At 37.4% G+C, this 25518-nt stretch overlaps 1 protein-coding gene across 1 annotated transcript in view; it reads left to right on the plus strand.

Moving 5' to 3' along the window:
- LOC145993756 (uncharacterized) overlaps positions 1-25518 on the plus strand; it is a 42336-nt gene extending 16818 nt beyond the window's left edge. The window contains exons 2-6 of the mRNA XM_083129518.1: positions 13919-14017; positions 15451-16586; positions 18675-18836; positions 22678-22914; positions 25025-25518. Coding sequence (XP_082985644.1) covers positions 13919-14017; positions 15451-16586; positions 18675-18836; positions 22678-22914; positions 25025-25238 — 1848 coding nt within the window. The 3' untranslated portion in view covers positions 25239-25518. The remainder of the gene's footprint in view (positions 1-13918; positions 14018-15450; positions 16587-18674; positions 18837-22677; positions 22915-25024) is intronic.

The raw sequence follows: 25518 nt of genomic DNA on the forward strand, positions 1-25518 counted from the left end.
ATTACAATGTAATAGGCTAGGTTTTGAAAACCGAAAAATACTTTTCATTTGAATTTAGAAGGTACTAAGTTTTAGAGCTTTCAATGAGAATTCGAAGAATATTTAGTAATTAGTTGATTAGAAAATAAAAGTGTAGTGTAGTTGCTTGTATAAATGTTAATATGTTTGAAGGTTAATTTTTAGGATAAGAATGTGAAATGGTTTTTTTTAAGTGTAATGAAAGGAAGGGTGTTGTCGAGTTATTGTATGTAAAAAAAAAGATAATTTTATATTTTAGATAAAAATTGGAATATAGGTTCCTATGTATTTGTTATATTATTGGTGTATTTAGAGAAATGTGTTTCATAAGAACTTGATATGTTATTATGTATTAATTATTGTTAGGTAAACAGTGTACTACTTCAAAGTATAAAGGATGGTGGAAAATAAGGGACTTACCTAATATTGTATAATCTCTTGTACTTTTATATTATCTCTTGTACTTTTATATTTTGTGCTGTATAAAATAAATGTCAAATTTAAATATAAATTTTGCCAACACAATGTGGTGATAGGGAATGATGATGCGTGTGTAGTGATTATACGAGGAGTATTCAAAAAGTGAATGACCAACCGAGGAAGTCAAGTGACCAAAGTAAATAGAACTGATCATTTAGGACCAACCTACTGAAATAAAAATTCCTCCTTTGACTCGAAATTTTTATTTTTGCCCAGGGAGGGGCAGATTGTGACCGATTACTTTGGGTCACGTAAAATAACGCACACGTAGGACGAAAGGGTGATTTGAAGGAACAGGAATAGTGCGTAGGAAGAGTGTTGAATTACAGTGAACGTGTTTTGCATAGTGGCGCAATAGAAGCTGTCGCTAGGCAGTTAAAAGCTTGAATGCTATTGGCATTACCATTGCATGGTGTGATTATGCAAAGACCAATCACAGACTTATAGTTGCAATGGGGTGAGTGAAGCTAAATGAACGAGAACAGTGCGGTTGGAAACAGAAAAGGAGTAACATTAACTTTCTCGGCGCGGAAAGATTTCCTCGGTTAGGAGTAGTGCCGTCGGACGTCGCGTTGCGAGTTTCCCGCGATTGTTAAAACTTTATACGAGCGTCGCTAAAATAATTTTATAATCACACATCACATTCTCTGACACAAGAACAGCATTAGAAGAAAAGTTGACACCACGGTTTTGTAAAATGTAGTGACTATTGGTAAGGTATATTTTTCAAATACAAGGTAAAAATTAGATATCAGTTGTTTATTTCTTGTTACACAAATTTGCTAACTTAAGACTTACGAGTGACTGGTCGGTCTGGTACCATAAACCCAGAGCTCGCAAGCCGAAGCAGGGTCCTATATTCAAAGCAGAAGTAAAATCAGAAAACAAGTAAGTAACAAAAAAAAAAAAGAAAACGGTTGAAACCTTACTGTGAATGGTGCGTGACGTATGTGTGCATGGTTCTACAACCCCAAATTTTAACTATGTTTGCCTAACCTAACCTAACCTTCCTGTGATTGGTGCATGGGGCTATTTGCCAATGGTGCGTGACCTATGTGTGCATGGTTCTACAACCCCAAATCTTAACTATGTTTGCCGAATCTAACCTAACCTTCCAGTGAATGGTGCGTGACCTATGCATGCATGGTTTACGACCACAAATTTTAACTATGTCTGCCTAACTTAACCTTCCTGTGTATGGTGTGTGGGGCTATTTGCCAATGGTGCGTGACCTATACGTCCATGGTTCTACACTTTTGTAGCACGTAACTGGTGAAGAGACATTTTTAATCAAAGGAACTGAATCACAGTTTTCAAACTTCACCTCTAATAAAAATCCGCATTCCACATGCTCTTATCAATACACGCGCGGTTTCTGTACAATTTCAAAGCGTGCCTGCGTGGACACATGTAACTACCTTCCGAATACCAAATTCCATCAATTTGTTAACCAAACCACGACCATCCTCTTCTACACTCTACTTATATAGCTAAAGCACATTAACAATCTTTTCATTCCTCTCCATCATTCTTCCACGACCTTCCATGACCAATGCTGTGAACCAGAGAGAATCGCTCTGAACAGCATTGCAATGCTCTAGACAGCGGAACGGACGTTGATCGTCATTTCTTCACATCATCAAACATGGTTGCTATGTGTCTTTATGGGGAATCATCGTGATAATTAACGACGTTATTTTACAAGTTCTACAACTCAATTGTGCAATTTAAACACGTTACCCCCAAATATTATGTGCATATACGTAAGTACGACTGCATATTTAGTGAGTAGAACAACTAGTAAACTAATTACACAATATCTCTATATTGTAAATTCTTACCGCTTTTTTTTAACGAAATTAGTATCTGTTGTCAACATATCGAGTAATTATTGTTCATTCTTTTCTCGCTTCCTGAACACTCAAAATGGCGGGCAAATCTTGACTAGCATTGTGTTTCAACCTTCTTAACAGAAAAATTCCCACATAGCCCCAAAAACCATTCACGATAGCCCCACGCACCATCATGGTAGGGTTAGGTTAGTTTGCTTTAGAAACTGTGTGTTTGGAAACAATTACCGGGGATTACGTCATCAGATGCTCGCAACATCCGGTTCAAGTACATGGATGGAAATACAAGCTACAGCTTTCATGCATCGGACGGACATTATTATAGAAAAATACATGATTTAGCAGCCAAATACATTGAAAAATGTGAGAAAACTCTTCTACTACCTTCAGATATTACACAGAAACTCAATTCCATAAGTACTTTCTCCCGTAAATTTGAAGAAATCCATTTCCCGGCTATGACATTTTTACCAATCTTTGTTTACAGCATGAGGGCTGGTGGCCCATTGAACTTCCTCGGAAATTATTGATTTTTTTTGTGTTAGATTTCAATATTTTATGTGAGGTATTTGGTTCTGAAAAGTTGCTCACATAAGAGAAATCCAAGAATACTTTCCCTGTTTTTTGTTCGAAAATGCTTGTTGTATGCACGCTCAAAAATAAAATAACAATTAAATGATAATGACACTAACGCTAACACTTCTAACCTAACAAAAACGTAAAATTACTACCAAAACCTAACATAACAATGTAAAATTATTAACACCATTGACTAATATTCCTAACGAAATAAAACCTATCATCAGGGTTGTTAAAGGTCCAGGAATTTTAAATAAATTCTGGTCCAGGAGAGAAAATCGGCAAGCGTAAATGGGTTTTGGACCATAAAGAACCTTTTTACCTTTAAAGTATTTCAATTCCGTCCAGGAACCTTTTTTCCTGATCAATTTAAATGCAATCCAGGAACCTTTTTCTGAATTAATTTAAATACGTTCCAGGAACATTTTTTCTGAATGAATTTAAATACGGCCCAGGAACTTTTTTCTGAATGAATTTCAATATGGTCCAGGAACCTTTTTTTCAAGATGAATTTAAGTACGGTCCATTTTTCCAAATGAATTTAAATACAGTCCAGGAACCTTTTTTTCCGAATCAATTTAAATAGAATCCAAGTTCCATATTGAAATGAAACAATATGCAACTTGGATCAAATACGGACCTTACGATAAACAATTATCCACTTGTGAGCATGAAAGACTAATCCAGGTGCTGGCTGTCTCAAGAATCTAAATGGGCAACACTCAAACGCTGCAGTCATGTTGCCCCTCTCCATGTATCCCCATTCTCTCGCGTGTGTTCCTTCACTTGGTTGTAGCAGCACTGTTCCTCCCTGTTGTGATATCTGCTGGGAACACAGCAGCCTCACGATACCTCATCGACGGTTCCTGGATCGGATGCCGGAGCAACACGTGAAGCGTTTGTTTAAACTCGATGTGGTGCCACACTAATATAGTCCATTGTGTTATGTACAGTAACTCTTGGACAAGGGAGTTTTTGAACCTGTCCCACGAGAGAACAACAGCATTTTGATTTATTCCCTGCGCTACGTTTTCTACAATCGCAGTGTGACATTCTAATGTAAAACGTACTCACGGACATTTTTAGAAGGCAACTCGGTCAACTGTGGTCCAGAAATTGTAAATAAATTTAATCCCGGACTGGGAGAGAAAATCAGCAAACATAAATCAGTTCTAGACAGTGCCTTTTCATATTTAAAGCATTTCAATTTGGTCCAGGAACCTTTTTCTGGTTCAATTTAAATACAGTCCGGAAGAATTTAAATTCTGTGCAGGAACCTTTTTCCCCCGCATCAATTTTAATATGGTCCAGGAACTTTTTTTCAATGAAACAATATGCAAGTTGGACCAAATTTAAATTGTGCGAGAAAAAAGGTTCCAGTCCTGCAGCGGAACCCAATAGAACCATTTAGATTTTATGGGTACCTGGACCTTTAACAACCCTGCCTATCATATCCAAAAGAAAAGTATTATCAAAAAATATACTCCTAACATAACATAAATGTACATTTATTATAATAATTGCAATCATGGGTGTGTGCAAGATTCACCTGCACGAATGATAATGGCACCACCATCAGAATTTGTGCCTCAGCAAGGTCCTAATGTCTGAGCAGTACTGCCACCTGTTAGCGCCAGATATTCAAAATAAACACTAGAAGTGACCAGCTGAAAAAAAAATACACTTCTAATTAAATTGCTTTTAATTAATTATCCCATAATTGTCCCATCTTCAACTTCAGTTATGCTCTAGAGTAACCTTGTGTTAACAGTATATTTCAGTTCCAATGAAATCGCACATTTGCATCTTCAAAAGTTCAAGGTCAAAGTGGATGACCTTGAAAAATATATTAAATTATTGTAAATATAGTGATGTGATACACCATTGGAAAGCTTATTTCATGTCTTTTCAAACCAGCGTACAACCTTTATGTCAGTTAGGGTAAGAGCAATTATCCATGGAGATCTCTGGCATGGACTAAGAATCAACAATTTTTTGTATTTTCGAGCCCCCAAAATTTCATAACTACGTCACACAGGAAGCTACAATTTCTCAGGATGTCGTATCTTCATGAAGACTACCAAATATTAGAGTTTCAGAAAAATCTGTGTGGTCGGGTCAGAAATGACACTTTTTTTTTTTTTTGCTGAACCCTAATATGAACTGAAACATAACAGCTTCGTTTCTGATGAATTTCCAATTCCTCCACAAGTCATGAACTACAAAAGTAATAACATTTCATAAACAATCCAAATTACAATGCATAATACACAATACCTCATATGCAGAATGCAGTGCAAGATTTGAAATGTTGTTTTAAGCCCACTTTATGCATAGATAGGTTAACCATTGATTACAAGTTGATGACGTTACCACCACACCATGAGTAATATCCATCTCAGAATTGACTTCATGTTGATGCAGTACATCATACAAGATAACACCATTCATTACTTCACTGCTGTGTATCACGGCGAACTAAATACTATAGGACAATGTTCATATGAAATGTCACTCCTTATAAACCATGCAAAATTATCCACTTTCTTGTCAACGTTAGGGGAGTTTTCTGCACCAAATTATTTAACTTACATGGTGTTTATATCTGAAATATGATCCTTATCTTTGGATTCATTCTCAAACTTAAATAGTACAGTGTACAATAAAAGAAAATTTTATAAGTTTTAAGTTTATGAAGATATTTCCATAGATTTTCATTTATCTATAGAGTAACACCTAGTGCACCTCAGTATGAGCATCATTACAGATGTCCAACCTGTATTCAAGCTCCGCCAGTGACGTGCGCTGAGGAGTAGCTATTCTAGCAGAGATAGATCAATCAATCTCATGTGTCTAATTATTTTCAAATCACAATATCTATTATCTTGAAGCCTCAGTTCATATGCAACACTTCTTTACACGCACACTTCTCGTCCCTCGATGTGATCAGCTGGCAAGGCTGAATACCCTAGTTGGCTCTTCTTCCGCCTTACCAGATCTAGGTATAAACAACCACCTGAAGGGAACGGGAAGATTTCTGCCTATATCTCCCTTGCCGACTCGCCCCCCACTCCCATGGTTGAAAGCCCATGGTTTCAGGTCCTCCAGTCTATCTCCTATAGGACAGATAGGGGTTTGGTTTCACTTCGATTCCTTTGTAAATTCTCTAAAGAACTCGGGGGAAAATTTTCTGCAGTACTTATGTTCTCTGTATTTACACAACCTTTTAAACGTTGTACAATATGTATGTATGATATGGGATGTAGTTTTACTTGTATTATGTGCAGACAAAAATGTTATGGTTTCTTTTCTCTTTTTTTCAAATATCGCATATATAATGATTAAATAACGAATATTTGCTCACGCTTTCTTTCGCTCTCGTTTTAGTAGTGTATTACTTAAATATACTAATAATTTGGTCTCCAATAAAAAAAAAATGGGTAAGCTAAACAGTCATAAATACGGATGTATTAATTTGGGCAAGAAAACGCACATTCTAATTATTGTTGTTGGTTTGGTTTATTTTACTTCACCTATTTGCCACATTTGGTTATCGTGAAAATGAGGATGAGTGATGATATAATGAAATTGATGAAGGGACCTCACATAGAACAGTTCAGGCCGGGATTCAAACCCGTGACGAGCACACATTCTTGTTCCTATGTCAGGGTGGCGACAAACCTGGAAAACCGGGAAATGTCAGGGAATTTAATCTTCATTGACCTTTTTTATTTATTTATTTATTTAAAGATATCGTTATGGAACTGCATGGGAACAGGAAATCTCATTCGTAAATTTCGGCCTCAACTTTTAGGCCCCTTTTATGCGGAACACAACCACGGTGCCAGAAACCAGTGATGGTAGGAGGGGAGAGAGAGAAATTTCTCTCACCCGGGCTTCTCGGCGGTAATTTTAAATTCAAACACTCTTTGGAGGAAAATTGTTATAACTCGGGCACTATGGGAGCAATCTACTTCGGATAACTTTTGTTTTGCAGCTAAAACATCAGCGCATGCAACCGTGTACAATTCAGAACGCCGGACCGAGGAAGGGGCTTGGGGGCACGTCACCAGAATTTCAATGGAAAAAACATAAAAATCTGTAGTTTGCCCCCCTCTTCTCCCGCTATTTTGGGGTATCATCGGGCCAGTACGACCTTACTCTGATGATACCATATGGTATCATCAGGGGAGTAAAGGTTAAGCCTCTAAATATTACGTGGAAAATGCATTGAATTATCATTTTTTCTTGTCCCTATGGGAGTAGTAAGGGGACGTGTCAACAGATGGGGGGGTTAAGAGCGGGTGGCGCCGTAAGGCATTTTGTTGGGCAAACTGAAGGGACGTGGAAACAAATAGGTTCCATTGATACAAACGATTTTTGTCGAATATCGCCCCCCGACAAAGTATGTCACTACAACATGCGACAGAAATTGCATGGACTGCAACATCCAACAAAAATCGCATGCATAAACAAGAAGAGCTTTAGACTGCAAATATGCTGCTAGAATTTTATTACTCTTCTGGCTCAGTTCACCTTATTTAATATAGCAGTGCTTACGAAGGTTTTCTTTCATCATCCTGACGTATTACTTGTTTCACACAAGTTAACATACGTTTACAATGACATTGCACTATTCTTAGATATCAAGAAGAATCCAACCAACGGGATATACATAATTGAATACTATAACGAAAAAGTGAAACATAAATCTGCATTGGTGAATTTTATAAAAATTGGCAAGTGCATGCTCCCAACCTCAAATTACTGCAACACTAGTATTGCAATGAAATTAACGCCACTCTCTGTCCTGTCTGTTTAAACTCGTGAGAGATGATCATTAATCTCTCACTGAGTAAGGTTAATGTCTAATATGAAATAAAATACTAATAAGAAATATGTAAATATTTTAATATCATATTTACTCGAATCATTCAATCATAAAAGCAAATCACTTTCTTCAAGAATTGAGTTTCCTCTGCCAGCCCTGCTAAATTTTTGCTTTCAATCTACTGATTTATACGAGGGGTGGCCAGAAAGTAATTTCCGATTAGTAGGGACATTGATTTTTCGCAAACGCCAAAATCGTGAAAATGGTAATTGCTGCGAAGTTATGTTTAGGAATGTGCAGTGATGTCTGGACACATTTTTCGCCCGTTTGAAATATGAAAATAATACAAATTTGGCATAAAATGCAAATTGTTGTTGTTTTAGCGATTTTTTTTTTAAAAGAAATGTCCTAAAACAACGAAAAATTCCATGAAATCCAACATTCTTGTTTTTTCTAGGCCATGTTTCTATACATAGAACATGCAAGTTTTCCAACATTTTACTCAAGAGTAAACTATAGAGTTATACATAGATTGAATAATTCCGACAGCCAGATTAAATCATGTATTTCCCACGATTTTTCAGCTTCTATCAAAACCATTTGCATCACAGAGCAAAGTGGCAGGGTTCTAACAGGAGATCGAGTGCATATCTACCGTCACACGGTAGCCACATCTTCGTATTTGTCGCACGAGATATGTTTTGAATTACCAAGCTAAGTGCGCACCATCGGCATTTGTCGAGCGAGTAAAATGGAGCTCAGTCGTTAGGGCGTCTGACTACTATGCAAGAGACCCAGGGTTGATCCCCTGCAGGGGAGAACCGGGATGTTTTCCACCTATTCAAACTGCTCCGACACCCACCCATCATCATATGAAGCTGGTACCTGGAGGAAACTTTGAGGGATAAAGGTAGCCAGGAGTGTGGTGCTGATCACATCACCCCCACCTTCAGCCGTGATCAAGAAAGTGTGGGGCCCTAACTCCACACTCCTATACACATTCATGAAAAGTGCAGGGGAGCACTTTACTTTTACTTCCTCAAAAATCTGTTCCAACATGTCAAACTGTCACGAAAATACGTAGACCATGTGACCTACAATTTAAAATAATAGTTTAAAAGCACAATGTAGTATTATGTTTCGGTATATTTGGCAGATAAATGTTCTAAAACAAAAACGCGAATTTTGGGAAACGTAACACTAAGAAGTAAAGAAAAAGATAATGTCAATTTTTGGTCCCTTAATATATTGGTATCTGTCACGTGAGATTGATTGATTTTATTCTTTTGGGTGCGTTGCCACTTATGGTCATTATGCACCCTTCAGTATATATGGGGAAAATTCCATTATCTAAAATCCTTACCTTAAAATTAAAAATGAGGTATGGAAAATAACTTTCCCAAAATAACTTTTAAGATATCAAACTCTCACAAAGAGGCGTAAGCCATGTGACTTACAATTTGAAACAGTAGTTTAAAAACACCATGAAGGTGTAATTTCAGATATTTGCCAGAAAATGCGCTAAAATGAAAATGTGAATTTTGGGAAATATAACACCGTATAGTAAAAAATAAAAAAATAAGAAAATACACGAATTTGAAAAAAAAAATGACAAAATATCAAGATCCTTACCGATTAGGCATAAATAAAACAAGAATATCAGTTGTGATTTATTGCATTAGTAACAGTGAGTCCTAACCTAATTTTCGGCATAATCACCACCATTGTTCTGGCATTTGTCGTAGCATGGCACTAAATTTTGTATGCCCATGGTATGTGTGTCTGATAGCAAAGACTGGAACTATCTCTACCGCAGTGTAGCTGTCAAATCCTTGCCCTACCAGAAGCTTCTTCAGTTAAACATAGATATGAAAGTCGGTACATTTAAGGCCAGGGCTGTACAGGGAGTGGTCCAAGATCTCTCACCTGAAGTGATGCTAGGGGCCCGTGTGTACTCAGCTGTATGGGGTTGTGCACACTCGATTGGCCTTCTGTGTGTGTACCATCGTCTGACCATACTATCACTCACGACGTCCTGTCTGCACTCCTCACATGATTGCTGGTGGCTCTGTGCCAAATTCTGAGCGTGCAATGTAGGCTACATCACAGTCGGTGGGAGACTGTATGAGAGCTGCAATCTTTAACCTAGGACTGTTCTAAAACAACTGCATTGCAACTGTACCAGATTACAGCGCTCTCTGACCACTAGTGCTGCGTATAGGCACCATTGGAGCTTTTTTCAGGATGCCCCTCGTATATGAACTTTCAGAAGCTTTTATTATTAGTGTTTTCCTGTTTTAATGTGTGGTTAGCTAAATCAGGTACCTATACAATGAAATTCTATAAATTCCTTGCGTTAAATTTCTAATACCTACATATACTTTTCGTCAGCATTAATGGTATAACTGCATGTTGTCAGTTTCACAGTACTTCACTTGGATCAGAAAGCACTAGAGCAGTAAGGTCCGTCGGTTCCTTTAGCAGACGTGTTCGCCACTCTCTTCAGAGTAGTCGTTAGATCTTCTCCTGTCAAGCAGACTAAAAAGCATGTGCAAGTGAACGAATTCTTAAAATACCTTGCAGTTACTTAAATACAATTTTAAATTTTGCATTCTTTCATTCCATATTTAGTTTTTTTGTGTATTATATATTTTGTATTTTGTGTGTTATATTCAGGGCTTTAAGACTTGTGTGTATGAGTATAATGTGTGTGTGTGGACCTATGTGAAATGACTTAGTGTACTTTGTGTATAATATAATAATGTATAATTTTAAATGTATGGTTGAGTGGAAGAAAAGGCTTTGTACGGCCTTAACTCCGCCATGTAAAACAAGGCATTAATAAATAAATAAATACTGAAGCAGAAATCCCATTGATAATGTAAGGAAATATGACACTGCATTTTGTTCGATTCAATTGTTTCACTTATATGCAAGAGTTAAGTTGTTTGCTTTACAGAGAAGAGAGAAGTAGCTTTATGCATTGAAAAATGAGTCCGCACTCATGGTTCTTGCAAGCAGAAGGTTCCAAACCTCAGTGGAAATATCAACATATAATACAGAGAATGTATAAGGAGACTGATAAATTACAAATTGTATTTTTTAATCAATCACTCTTCACTCTTATCTCATTTAGTCGTAACTTTAAAAATAATCAAGTATTTTATTTTAAACTTACTGCGTATGACAAAATTCCGTAATTCTTCCCTAGCTTGTGATTTGTAATAATTTTCCAAATTCACTACTTTGCAGTTTGAATTCAAATCATAGAGAATAGGGAAATTAAATCAATTTCATAGAAGATAATATTGATACTTAACAAAACCATACGTGAATCTGTATGAGTTAATTATTTCCATTTGCAAAAAACATCGGTTTAGTTTAGTTTGTAATTGTCAGGGAAAAATATAAATTTCGTCCTGGAAAATCTGGAAAAGTCAGGGAATTTCATTTCTGCTTGTTTGTAGTCACCCTGTATGTGTTGTACTCTGCAGTGAATAATGAAATAATTTGGAATGAAAAATGTATCCCAGAATTAAAAAAGCCAAATGAAATTTTTGAAGAAACTACAAAAAAGTGTGTTTTGTTACCTGTTCATCCCCTCAAATATATTTAATTTTTGCCACCTTCCATCACTTTTTCTAGCTGTATAGATTTACTCGCGATAAGTAGCTAATGAGCTTATGGAAGTCACGAGGGACAATCATAAACAGAGAACTCTGGACTCCTGATTTCACAGTGCCCTGCAGATGCACTGGGAGGAAATTATTTGTATTTTCTTTTTCCTTTCTTTAGCGTTGCTTTTCCATCACTTTACCTAACTTCTGCCATCACGATGAACGTTGATTAAATTAAACGGATGAAAAGTTGTTACAAAGGAACACTCATGCACAAGCCAGGCCTCGAGCGTGGATCCTTCAGTAACGAGATCGTGAGATGGAGAAATTAGGGAAATCAAGCAATGCAAATTTTTTGGAAAAACGTTAATCATATACAAATATGGTGTATCAAAAATACAATTGAAATTTACGTACCACTGAGTAAATACGCAGTTTGCTTTACCGATACCCACGTATCCGAATAGTTAGAGCTTTCCACTCATCTTTGTTGTCAGCCAACCTCCGTGGGGAGTGCAAGTGGCCCAGGATCGGTACCAGGTGGAGGAACATAGTGGTTCGGATCCCACTTGAAACTGTGGGTCCAGTCCCAATTAGATTTTATGTACATAAAGTTGACTTAAACACCAAATCAACCAACCGCGGAGGAGTGGTTATCACTGCACGCTATGACTAGTTCTGGGTTTGAACCCCTACCTCGGCATGGGTGTTTTTTGTGTTTGTCTTCATTAATTATAAATTGTACCATCTTCGCGATTAACCAAATGTGACAGTGACGCTAAGTAGCATAAATCAAATCATTGATTGATTGTTTCATTTGGTTTGTTTTACTTCGCTTTTCCTACACTTTTGGCTAATCGTCAAGATGGTACGATAAAAATGATCAAGGGACAAACACAAATAACACCCATGCCCAGGTCAGGGTTCGAACCCGGGATCTTTGGCTTAATAGTCAAATCAACATGTTTTGGATTTTCGAAAGTGAGTGGGATTAACACGTGCTTCTTTTCAGTAGTCCTTCCTCATTTTGCAATCCTTTCCTTTCTTTGACATTCTATTTTTAGGAATACTGGGCCCTAAAGGAGGAAGGGGGGTTAAGACCCACACCAACCTCCCTTGGGCACACCACTGATTGCTACCCCAAGTGTCGACATCACCGCACGTCACTGGCCCATGTGTTGTTCAGCATTATGTAGATCAGGAAGGTAAAGAATTTGTCTGGTACACTTGTGACCAGTGGCGTGGCGTGACTTTTTCAAAAATGTCACAGGCCATCAGACATTATCATCCCCCCCCCCAAAATAAGCCTTTGATCTAGATTTTTTTTCAATCAACCAATCATGAGAGAGTTACCATGAAAATCCAGTGAATAGTAGTCGAGCCTTGTCAACCATGTCCGTTTCTTTGCAAAGAGGTGAAAAGGAGAAGAAGAACCACACATTTGGATCAGTTTGACGTTTGTGCGGTGAGCAGACGACAGAATTCCCCTCCTCCAGAGGTGAAAGAGAAGTCCAGATGTAGGTACTACTGTTGCCAACTTAGTTTTTTGGAGCAAGGTTTGTCCAAATCATGAATCACATCAAGTACTTACCTTTTCGTCTATTACATCAACAGTCTCAGTTGTAGTTAATCCAGTTTTGGATTCGCAGTCTAGCTATCGTTGATTCAGAGCAGGGATGCTGCTACGGGTGGGTGAGGGTGGACGTGTCCACCCAAAAATCCCTTTGTCCACCCGATTGCCCACCTGAACAGATTCAAGAAGTATTAATGAGGTAAAAAAAAAAAAAGTGAGTAAAGGTAAAGTGCTCCCCTGTGCTTAGCACCACGCCATGAAGGCGTATAGGGGGTGTGGGGGTAACAGCCCACACTTTCTTGATCCGGTCGTGAGTGTGGGTGATGTGATCAGCACCACGCCCCTGACCGCCTTTACCCCCTAGGGTTTCCCCCAGGTACCCATGTTATTCGACGCTGGGTGGGCGCCGGGGCCGCTTCCATCGTTAGAAAAGTTCCCGGATTTGAACCGGCCGGGGATCGAACCCGGGACCTTGAGCATGGTAGTCAGACGCGTTACCGACTGAGCCACCGCGGCCAATTAATGAGTATTTGGGAAAATTCGAATGATTCGTTAAATATATATTCTTGTCTTCACTCCGTGCATATTTTTCTATTGAATACTGTCTGTACTGGAAAGGCTCACAAATTAACATCCTATCAGAAGTTTCGCTGTTTTTGAATTTACATTAGTGTACCGATACAGATAGAGAAATTCGTAACAAAATACAGTGACATAATACCTATTATGTATAATTTTATTCCTTACTTAAAATTTGAAACATAAGGCTTGTGATCGAGTTACCACTTCTGGGCAGGGTTGTCATTTTGCCTGTTTTTTTTTTTTTAAAAAAAAAACAACCAGATAAAACCCAATTAAACGTGGGTTTTATTGGTATCTTTCAGGCTATGTTTAAAAATATATATTTTAATTATCAAATACATTTTTATGCAGATAGAAGTTATATATTTGAAAATTTTCTAATTCACAGCATAAAAATGAAAGTACTCCAAAAGAGCAAAGGGGTAAGAAAAAGAGAGCATCAATTGCAGGTGCTTCTTTGCAGGATGTTTTCAGAAAAGCAGGCAAGGTAAGTAATGCACTTTTGCATGTTACATTTTCCATCATATATTTACTTCAGTACTTATCTGAATACAAGTGCTTGAAATATCTTGCATTGACACTAATATTTTACATCACATTCTTAGCATGCTTGCAAGAAGAATACAAATTAATAATGCTACAAAGACTCTTCTTTTAATGATTAAGTCAAATTATAAACTAACCAATTTTTGACAATTACAGAAACCATATTTATTAGAAATCTGAAATTATATCACTTTTTATGAAGGAATATAAAGCAGGTTTTTTTTTTTTCAATAAGAAAATTTCTTTAGTTTTGATTGATCAATCAGATTGAATACATGATTCCTCAAAATGTTGTACTACTTTGTGAAGTAAATTACTTTATTATTCTGTAAGTTGTTTTGTCTTGTGCATGGTAATTGCAAACATTTCTTGCAAAAAGTATCTACACATAAAAATCAGACCAATAGGTATTATTAAAGTAAGACTTGAAGCTTTCCTGGCGACGAATGATGAATAGATTCTCTCGAGCTATCGACCAGGTGAGTTGTGGTAATGATTCCAAGCTTTCGAGAGCTAATGTCACTCTCATCTTCAGGGTAGAAGTGCAGTTCTGAACGTCAACCAGGTGTATATATGTTCGTGGAGGGGGGATCCCGGGTAAGATGGTGGACCAAGCTGGGTCCAGTTCAAGCCCCGTGTCGTGATTAAGATTATATTTTTCTTCATGAATAGCTATTGCTTTGTTGATGATGCAGTCCCAGTAGTTTGAAGTTTTGGCTATGATTTCTGTGTTGCTGAAATCTGGTCTATGTCCCTCGTTGATTGAATGTTCTGCTAGTCCCGACTTTTCAGGGTGGAAATACTTGATGGAGCTTCGATGTTCTTTACAGCTCTGTTCTATTGTCCTACCCATCTGCCCAATGTATGCATTCCTGCATTTGCAGATAATATGGTAGACTCTCGGTGTTTTGAGTCCTAACTCGTCCTTGGGGTTGTGTAGTAGGCTTCTGATCTTCGGAGGTGGTTTGTGAATGGTTTTTATGTTATGTTTCCTGCCAATTAAAGATAATCTTAATCGCGACACGGGGCTCGAACTGGACCCAGCTTGGTTAACATTAATTAAGAAGCGTGCACGCGGCAGACGCGCCACCCGATTGGTCTGCCATCTTCACCGGGATCACCCCTCCACGAACGTATATACACCTTAGTTGACGTTCAGAACCACTTCTACCCTGAAGATGAGAGACATTAGCTCTCATAAGCTTGGAATATTTTCCACAACTCACCTGGTCGATAGCCCGAGGGAATCTATTCAACAATAGATATTCTTGTTTTAACATGATTTTTTTTAACCTGTAGTAGTTATATTACTCTCATGTAGGATATTTTAATAAACAGAGCTTGTGTGCTAAATGTATGACTCTTTTTTTCTAGCATAAACAGTATGATTATAGACCAATTAGTGTTGAATCATCACCTGCTGATGCATTGTCAAGAGAGAATTCTGAGATAACTGTCTCATTAAAGCCAGATCCTTTGGCCCCATTTAGAGAGACAAAACCTGAAGGTAAGAAGAAAAGAAGGAAGAAAAAAAAGAAGAGTGAAATTTCACCAGGTGGTGTTGATGACAACTGTAATGAAACTCCTAGCAGCACGCAGTGTCTCCAAAAGAACAGAAAATGCTACGTTCTAGCTCCTAGAGTCAAGGCCGCTGAGGAAAATGGTGAAATTCCCAAGAAATCGAAAGCAAAGAAGTTGAGACATTATGTCCTAGCTCCAAGATTTCTGTCCTCTGTTGATGAGGACGAGATTCCGAAAAAGGCACGGCGGAAAAGTGGACAGAGTTCCGTGAGCGAGACGGACGACTCCTTCAACAAGAGCGTGGGAGGTTTGGACGACACAAAAGCTCTAGAAGAAGCGAATCTGCTTCACACAAAGCTCAAACTGAAAGATAAAGTCAAGAAGCCATCTCGAACCTTTAGCTTCCAGGTTCGAAAATCTAATGCTGTCACGCCGAATGAGACTTTAACAAAAGTTTTCCCCTCAAAGTTGAACGGCAGGACTGCTCGCAGAAATGTGATAACAGTTACCTCAGCAATGAACGATGCTACGCCTATCAGTGATTTAAGTTCCAAAATTGAAAGAGAACTGTTCGCAAAGTGTAAGAGACAAAATTTTAAAAGTGTTGCTGGAATTGACACTCCTTCTCCGACGTTGTCAGGAAGGAAGAGAAAAAGGAATTGTGAAAATGATGAAATGAACACAACCACTGTAAACAGCTTGCATCCGGAAATGAACGCAAGCACTGTAAACCGCTTGCATCCGGGATCAGTGAAGAGCCCACAGGGAGAATTCACTAGAGGCTCTGCAGTGAATGGTTCCCGCATGAATTCCTTTAGGAACTCTATAAGGAAAAAGTTTAATGTGGAGAAGTTAAGAGAGGCGTTGGGAAAGCCAGCTCCAGCTTCAACGAAGGAAGAGACACCTCCGTCAACTTCAAAGAGGAAACAGAAGCAAGAGTTGCCGCTACGTGAAAGAATGATGGCTAGAATTCATTCAGGACATTTCAGGTTTGTTATTTGATCATTTCTTTCTTTTTATTTGCAATTGCAGCTTACCCATTTCAATGACAGTTTCAGTTGTAAGTTTAGAGGTTTATAATGCCATTTTTTACAAATATTCTAAATAATTATAAATGGTCTGGCAGCCAAGAGACAGGTATGGGCCATTTATTCTAGTTAGTAATTTGTTTTTGCCTTACGTGTGTATATCCGTGTGCCTACCCAACAGCATAATGGTAGCACCATTGTCTTGTAATGAAAGGGTACTGGGTTTGATCCCCACTGGAGACATAATGCATAGTGGTTTGAATTGCGCTTTAAAACTAGTCCCAGTTCTCATTAGCTGCTTGAGCATAAAATGAACCTAAAATAAAATTTTGTGTTAGTACCTCTTATGTTAAATTTAAAGGTTAATGTCATAAAATATTCACACTACGTATGCAGAAGTACACTTAACATGTGGATGTGCATATACATCCCATTTAATACTTAGATTATTATAATGCATCAAGGGAGATCAAGGTTTAATTTAGCCTGTAGAGTCCAAAGCTATTTGTAATTACACTGCTGTTGTTGGAAAAAAGACCAGATTTGTGATTCAATGATTTATATACAGGGGTCGGCAAATGTCAGTTTACCGAAAATACAAGCTATGTTACTGTTTGTATGTGCATAGAAATATAAATGACCTGTTACAACAACTGCTCAAAATGGCTGCCATTGTTGTTGATGCACTTATTACACCTTTTCAATACTGATTTACAGATGCTATTACACAATTCTGGTGTGAATATTTGTGAAAAATTAAGTTCTATGAGTTCATTGAAGTGTTCCAAATCTTGCGGCTTCATGGGCAAGAGCTTTATCCTTTCAGAATTCCCCACATGTTCATCTTGATGAGACCAAATTTCAAAATGGTAGGTCTGCAAACAATGACAACACACACTCACACGCACAGCCGATGTTTCTAGGGACAATTTCTGACTCCTAACTCAGCAAGAAATGGGATGAAGAGGTGTCATAAAATGGAGGGGATCGTAAAGGTATATTTAAATCTGTCCGTCACGTCGTATGGTGCAACGGTAAACTGACTTATGGTGACCTGTGTGTATGAGTGTCATAATCATACTATTAGATTCTGTTTCTAAAATTATACAAAACTGCTTTCATTGTGTGGAGGTGTATATGCGATGTAGATAGATTTAGTAAGCCTGCTGAAATATGAAGATATAGATCCACCAACCCATCTGAAACTTTGGTGCGGGAGCAGTGTCGCTCGTTAAAGTTACGGGGAAGCCTGTAGTTCACATATTTTCCGAGGTTTCAGAAAGCTTGGTGGATCTATAACATTAAGAAAAAAATGTCCATTCTGGTTATGTCTGGCAATTATTTCTATGCCGCAAGGTGTATTTTAAATTTAAAAGTGGTCTCTCTCTAGCATATTGGTTACGTGCGTTGTTACTCACTAACTATAAACCAAAATACGTTAGAGTATTCAAATTGGTCTACTTACGTAAGTGAGTATGTATTCTTATGTGAACGACGTTTCGGAAGCTTTACTGCTTCCTTCTTCAGGTTGTCGTTTTCGGCTCGGAATATCAAGTCACGTCAGAGAAGTGTCATGTAAGGATACTGGGTGAAAGGTTTCGGTTAAAAACACTTCATAGTACTTGACATATACAGAATTAAAACTACCTTTGTTAAAAACCCTTAAAACTCATGATAAAACATGTTAAAACCACCACTACAGTGAACTGGAATGGCCGTTGAGAGCCCCAGTTCTCAAGTCAAGGTGAAGCGTGCGAGCAGATAGCGCCGTGCTGCGGAGTGGTGGGGTACTTCTCCTCCCACGAGAGATCCCTCCCCTCCCTTTTTATTTTCTCTCGTCACCAATCCAAGGAAAATTCGCGTTCCACTTCGGCTGCTTTCTTTACCTCCGATGTGACATGGAAGCTATCTGTATGTTATATATATATATATATATATATATATATATATATATATATATCTGTGTGTGTGTATATATATATATATAATTACCATGAAGGTTAATTGTTAATAATGCTTAAATGTTTTTACTTTGTATATTTCCTTCAGGTATGTGAACGAGCAAATGTACAATTCCAAGGGTTCTGAATCATTGGCATATTTTAAGAATAACCCAGGAGCCTTTGAGGCATATCATGAAGGATTTAACCATCAAGTTTCACAGTGGCCGATAAACCCTCTGGATATAGTTATCACCTCTCTCTCTAAAAAGTAAGTATCTCAATACTTCTAGTATTCCTCCTGAGTTTCCAATTCATGTATGTTGTAGGCTCTGCTAAAGTTATTGTCAAAATAATTCTAAAGCAATCGAGAATGATTTTCAGTCATATTCAATAGCAAACTGTCACAGTAAAAAAGGTAGCTTCTCCATTTTTTATAAGTGTAAGTTAATAACTTGACAGAATATGTTCTACATTTTAATTCCTGAAACAGAAGCAGCACGTTTTGGAATGATTGCATTGTTTTCCACATATATTACTAAATTGTAGGGATGGACCTACATAGAATTTTATTTGATACCAATAAAGTGCCTATGTACACTTTGTGGGAAAAGGACAAGGAAAAACTTAATTTATTTCCAAAAAAAAATGTTATTTTCTGACCACTTACAACCCTAGAATAAAATTAGGATTACAATCAATTGTATTGTATGATTGTATAATATGCAGTGTGGTTCCACTACATTTGGTCATTGTGCAGCTCAAATGTATGCCCAAGTAGCGGAACCGTACTGCCCACTGGCGAAACCAAACGTACACAATTCCTCAACTCAAGCAAATAGATTTTTTAAATTAATATGTATCAACTTCCATGGCAGAGTAGTTATCACAGTGTGCTACGATGCTAGGGGTCCTGGATTTGAATCTCAACGTGGATGTGGGTGTTCTTTATGAGTGTCCCTTTATCATATCATCACTCATCCTCATTGCTGTGATCAGCCAAAAGTGAATGAAAAGCGACAAATACAAATATAATTGTATTTCAGTTACCAGAAAAGTCATCACTAGGGGACGAAATTTTGCATATTTGCATGTTTTTTCCCTTAAGGAAAATTTATATGCTCTCAACAGATTTATCCATTTCACTTCATGTAGATTACTGTGGTAAACTTTTATGGTGCATATATATGCATATTTTAGGTTGGCGTGCATATATATAATTTGCATATATTGGGAGTAATTTTCAGGTAATTGTTCGTTTCAAGTTTGTCTGCTTAATTTTCCCCGTTCTTTGTGTCAGCATTAAAAAATAGCCTACTTCTGTCTGGTTATGGGCACTAGTTGTGTCAAGGACATTCCAAAACTCATCTCATAGCGTTGCAAGTGGTCTGGTTGCAAAGATTGAGAAAACCCACCCTTTCATTAACCAACGACCTTTCAGAGATGTGAATCACATTTCCAAATTCCAGCCACAACTCTGGGGTCATGTTATTTGAGGATTATCTGTTAATGTGACATCTTGATAAGTCTGTGCGTGTGTGTGTCTGTGTTTGCTGCATAAGTGACAATAAATGCCGAAGAAGAGAAGTAAGAGCATATTGCTCCAACAGTAGGTAGAAGGCAACGATGCATTTACCACTGCCAGCAGAGTTATTTATTGTCAAGTATGTTCTAAACATGTAATACATTTCAGGTGTTTAGAGTAGTTTTTGTCAGCTCAATCAGAGCTTTCATTTTTGGTAACAGAAAACATTTGTTGCCTGCGTAGGCCTGGACACTAACCAACTATCTAACTAACTCTCTAGCCTTCTTAAACCTGAAGGTTCATGGCTGCAGCAACACAGGCCTTCCATCTGTCCCTATCTTGAGCAAGATCTATATACTCCTTTCCATCCGAACCGATTTCCTTTAGGTCCATCTCAACGTTGTCCCTCCATCTTCGTCTTGGCCTTCCTACAGGTCTCTTACCATCAGGTTTCCCACCAAGAATCCTGTAAACTCCTCTCTCCTCTCCCATTCGTGCCACATGGCCTGCCCACCTAAGTCTTCTTGATTTAATTATTCTAATAATATCTGGACATGAATACAAATTATGTAGTTCTAAATTATGTAACCTCCAGTCACCTGTCTCACATCCCTTTTAGGTCCAAATATTTTTTTAGGATCTTATTTTCAAATACTCTCAATTTATGTTCCTCTTTCAATGTATGGGACCAAGTTTCACACCCATATAATACTACAGGCAAAATTACTGTTTTGTATATTTTAACTTTTAGTTTCTTAGATATTAAACGAGAAGACAAAAGTTTATGAAGAGAGAAGTAACATTCATTTCCTGAATTAAGCCTACTTTTTATTTCCTCTTTAAAATAATTTTCATTTGTTAATATTACTCCTAAGTATTTGAATTTGGAAACTGGTTCAAACGAGTTGTTATCAATAATTAGATTTTGATAATTACCTAACACTTGGTTTCGGCCTGTAAGCATATATTTAGTTTTATCTTTGTTAACTTCCAAACCTATCTCTTTAGCAGTTTTGAAAAATATTTTAGCATTATTCTTAATTGTATTTATATCATCCCCTAATAAGTCTACATCATCTGCATATGCTAACAACTGAGTCATACCATTTAATTTTAATCCTTCTTTAGTTTCTTTTACATCCCTAACAGCATATTCTGGGCACTGTGATTTTTATAAACTGAAGTTAATTTTTGGAGACAATGCTGCTGCATAACCTAGTGAAGGATCATTCTGTTATTTGAGTAAATAAGAAGACAGTAGAATCTAGGGCAATGGTGGTCAGATGATGAAGATATGAACTATGAGCATATGTTATTCTTAAATTAGACATAATAAAAATACAATAACTTTTTTGCGATTATGTTTGTCGATGGATTGCAGCTAAATATATAATACGGTCTCAGGTTTTGATAAAATAAAATTATCACAATTATATATCGTATATAATCTGCAACACAATTTATGTTTTATAAAAGTGTGCTTTTATTATTCTTTGGTCTATCGTTGTGCATTGTTTTCCATTAAATCTCACACGACAAATAGCATTTGTTCAACTCTCATGTTATGGTAAGTGCGAACCACAGAATTCATAGTGGAGATGGTTTGCTGCCTGAGTTCAATATCTGTCTATAATACATTTATCTCTGTGCAAACACTATAGCCACCAGAACTGCACGTTAAACGTAGCAATCCAGCATTGCTTCCTTTGAATTGACGGTTAAGGTGATGGATTCACATTCGGAGTGTTTGCAGGTTGACTCTCCACACTAGGCCATCCAGACCATTGAGGTGTCTGTAGTTATACCATGTGAAATTTATGATCGTGTTGTTAATTTGAATCAAAATGCAGTTAATCTGAATCTTAAATGAAGTATTAAAAATATGGTAAAATTTCGTTGGATAGTTTTGAATGAACAAAGATTAGATTTTTTCTTCCTTTGTCCATCCAATCTCTTTTCAATATTGCTAAAAAGAAATAGTACCAGGAGAAGTTGAGAATGCTGAATTGGGGAAGCAATTAGCAATAGCTTACAGAAACCCAGGTTTGCAGTTCCTGCAATGGGTGAATTTGGTGCTGCAGGGGGAACCTGTCCAGGATTTGCCTGGGTATTTCACAACTGAAATTTATTTATTTGAAAATTCTGAATACAGAAAAATCCATTTTACATTAGGATATCAACACAAGAAATTAAATGAACAAATACTGTCCAGCGACTTTTTTTAGTGCATATTTGCATACATATTTTGACTTTTTTTTAGTGCATATAAATCCGCCCCCTAGTCATCACGTACTTTTGTTACAGAAGATGTTTCAAATGACAAAAATAATGAAATGATGCACAGGGGCGGCAACAGTAAGTAAGGAAATTAAAAAAAAATGACCATGATAAGCTAAAGGTTGAAGTAATGTGTAATATTACTAATAAACTGATATGTCTTTACTGGCATTGATTATTCTATCCCTTTAGTGCTAAACTGTAACTTCAAACTCAATGAACAACAATGGAAGTAATATTTTTATGCAATTGTATTTGGATCATTTTGTCTCATTGAAGTGAAATGAATATTTGTTCCCTCTTTTTTCAGATCTAAGGATTTAGTCATTGCAGATTTCGGCTGTGGAGATGCAAAACTAGGAAGGTCACTATCAAACAAAGTCCATTCGTTTGACCTGGTAGCACTGAATGACCATGTTACAGTGTGCGACATGGCTCGCACCCCTCTACCAAATGGAAGTGTGGATGTGGCAGTATTTTGCTTGTCGCTGATGGGAACAGATCTCCGAAATTATGTGGTAGAAGCAAACAGGGTTCTCAAGCTTGGGTGAGTTTTTAGAGGGGGGCAGGTTTTCAAACCAACCAGTTTTTACAATATGTATATGTAGCAAATGAGAAGGAAATAGCAAACACCAGACAATGGAAAACTTTTGGAGTGATTGATCTACAAAGTTGCCAGGTATGGAAAATTGTGCATGGCTTTTCAATTATTTTGTTACGTGGCATGAACATAAAATTAGGAAAATAGGAAAATATTTGGACCTAAAAGGGATGAGGTGACAGGTGAGTGGATGTGGTTACATAATTTAGAACTGAATTTGTATTCATGTCCAGATATTATTAGAATAATTAAATCAAGAAGTCTTAGATGGGCAGGCCATGTGGCAAATTGGGAGGGGAAAGAGGAGTTTAGAGGATTCTTGTTGGGAAACCTGGTGGTAAGAGACCAGTAGGAAGTCCAAGACGAAGATGGATAGATAGCGTTGAGATGGACCTAAAGGAATGGAAAACAATTGGAATGATCTTGCCCAGGATAGGGACGGATGAAATGCTTGTGTTGCTGCAGCCATAAACCTTCAGGTTTAAGAAGGCTAGAGAGTTAGTGTGTGGTGTGGTGGGTGATGCTCCAAATTCTATATGTGTCATTTTCTGTAATCACAGTCATGTAATCAGTTGAGATGAAATATCAAGTTCCTTGAGAAGCACAGGTGTTATTTGGCAACTGCTGAAAGTCTTTGGCATACCCTTAAAGAGCTTCAGACATGAGAATGTTCTTGGCTCACCAGCTATCCATCCACCCTGAAATATGATTTTCAGCGTGAACTTCCAATATTTCACTATTGTTATCCATACCAACAATTACAATATCCCTTTCATTTAGCGGTGATCCACTCTTTCCTGCAACCAACACTTCAGCATGGAAAATATGGGAGAGGTTTACATATTCATGAGTTCAACCACACCCCCTGGCCTGAATAAGGGCACTCAGAAACTTTCACAACCAACCCCATTACCAACCCTCCGTTCTCCTCCCACTGCCCTCAACACACACACACCATTTGTATGCCTGGCGAGAGAACCACATTTTTCTGGGCTAACTATGTTTCCACTCTGGACCTGGCAATTCGTCAGGTCAAACACACACTTCAGTTTCCACCATCTTTTTTTTCCAGAACTTAAGGTGTGGCCAGCAGTCACAAAAATTTAAAGTTTTCCGGTGTCTGGTGAGTTTTTTGTATTTCCTTCTCCTTTGCTATTTAGCCCATTTGGCCCTCCTTCCTTTCATTTGCTTGTTTCTCTCTTTTTCGGTACATGTGTGTGTGTGTGCGCATGTGTAAATATTAGTAATTATATCCATACATACATACACATATAAATATGTACCATTATTAATGTAATACTTTTTTATGATTTGTATGTTTATTAGGTATGCATTTGTGGCAATGATTGATTGTTGTTTTAAGTGTACTTGTTGGACATGTAGGCTAATCGAGACTGGACCTACAGTTTAAAGTGGGATCTGAACCACTGTGTAATGTGCCTCCACCGGGCATCAAACCTGGGACTCCGTGATTGCAAGGTGAGGATGCATTTCTGACAAGCAGCAATTAATTCATCAATTGAAGCTCTTCTGGTTTATTTAATATCATTATCTTACTGTTAGCTAACCATTGACAGTGAAGATGAGATGATAAATAAATCTTTACTTTTACAGGTACTATTATTGTGCCAAAAAAATCATTATGCTGTATTTATATTACAGCATTTGTTGTAAGTTGTAACATAAATCCAATAAAGTTTTCAGTATTAATATCCATGGTATACTTTTAGGCTGAACAAACTTACAGTTGGCAGACTTTTACTCTCAGAGTGGTATTGAGTGCCTCTGCGATGGCATAGTGGTTTCATCGTGACCTTGTAATCAAGGGGTCCTGGGTTCAATACTTGGAGAGACACATGGTGTTTTGAATCCTACTTTAAACTCCAAGTCCAGTCTCTATTACCCTATCTGTGCATAAAGTGTACTAAAACAAGAACTCATCTCAAAGCGAGTATTGTGTCATTAGTATATATAGAGAGTAAATAATGAAACATGTGTCAAATAGTGCACACACTAACACTTGTTTAATTCATCATATATTTCCTTTATTCACTAGTGGAATCCTGAAGATTGTTGAAGTGGAAAGCAGATTCAAGGATGTAGCTGTTTTCATTAAGAATTTGAGGGAGTATGGCTTTACCAATACGTGGAAGGACTTTTCTCATAAATTGTTCTATTTGATGGATTTCAAGAAAGAGTGTGACAGCAGCAAGAAAAAGAAAAAACTTCCACAATTGGAGCTGATGCCGTGCGTGTACAAGAAAAGATGAATTTTTACCAAAGATGCTTCCAATGTATAGTCAGCATGAAATGCATAATGTTCACATGGGAGCATATATTAAGATGTTGTGTGCAAAGGCTGTGCATGTAGGGTTAAGTTGCTGCTAGGATCCATACTAGCATTTATAGCACTATTAGAAAGAAATTGTGTGCTATAGTTAGCTTAAAACCATTTAATTCTACAAATATCAAAGCAGAAGGTCAACTGTTTAACCCATTTAGTGGGATTTCAAGCAAACAAGAATGTGTTTTATTATTTTTTAAACATAT

This window comes from Lepisma saccharinum, chromosome 10 (genome assembly GCF_977018435.1).
Source record: "Lepisma saccharinum chromosome 10, izLepSacc3.1, whole genome shotgun sequence".
Lineage (NCBI taxonomy): Eukaryota > Metazoa > Arthropoda > Insecta > Zygentoma > Lepismatidae > Lepisma > Lepisma saccharinum.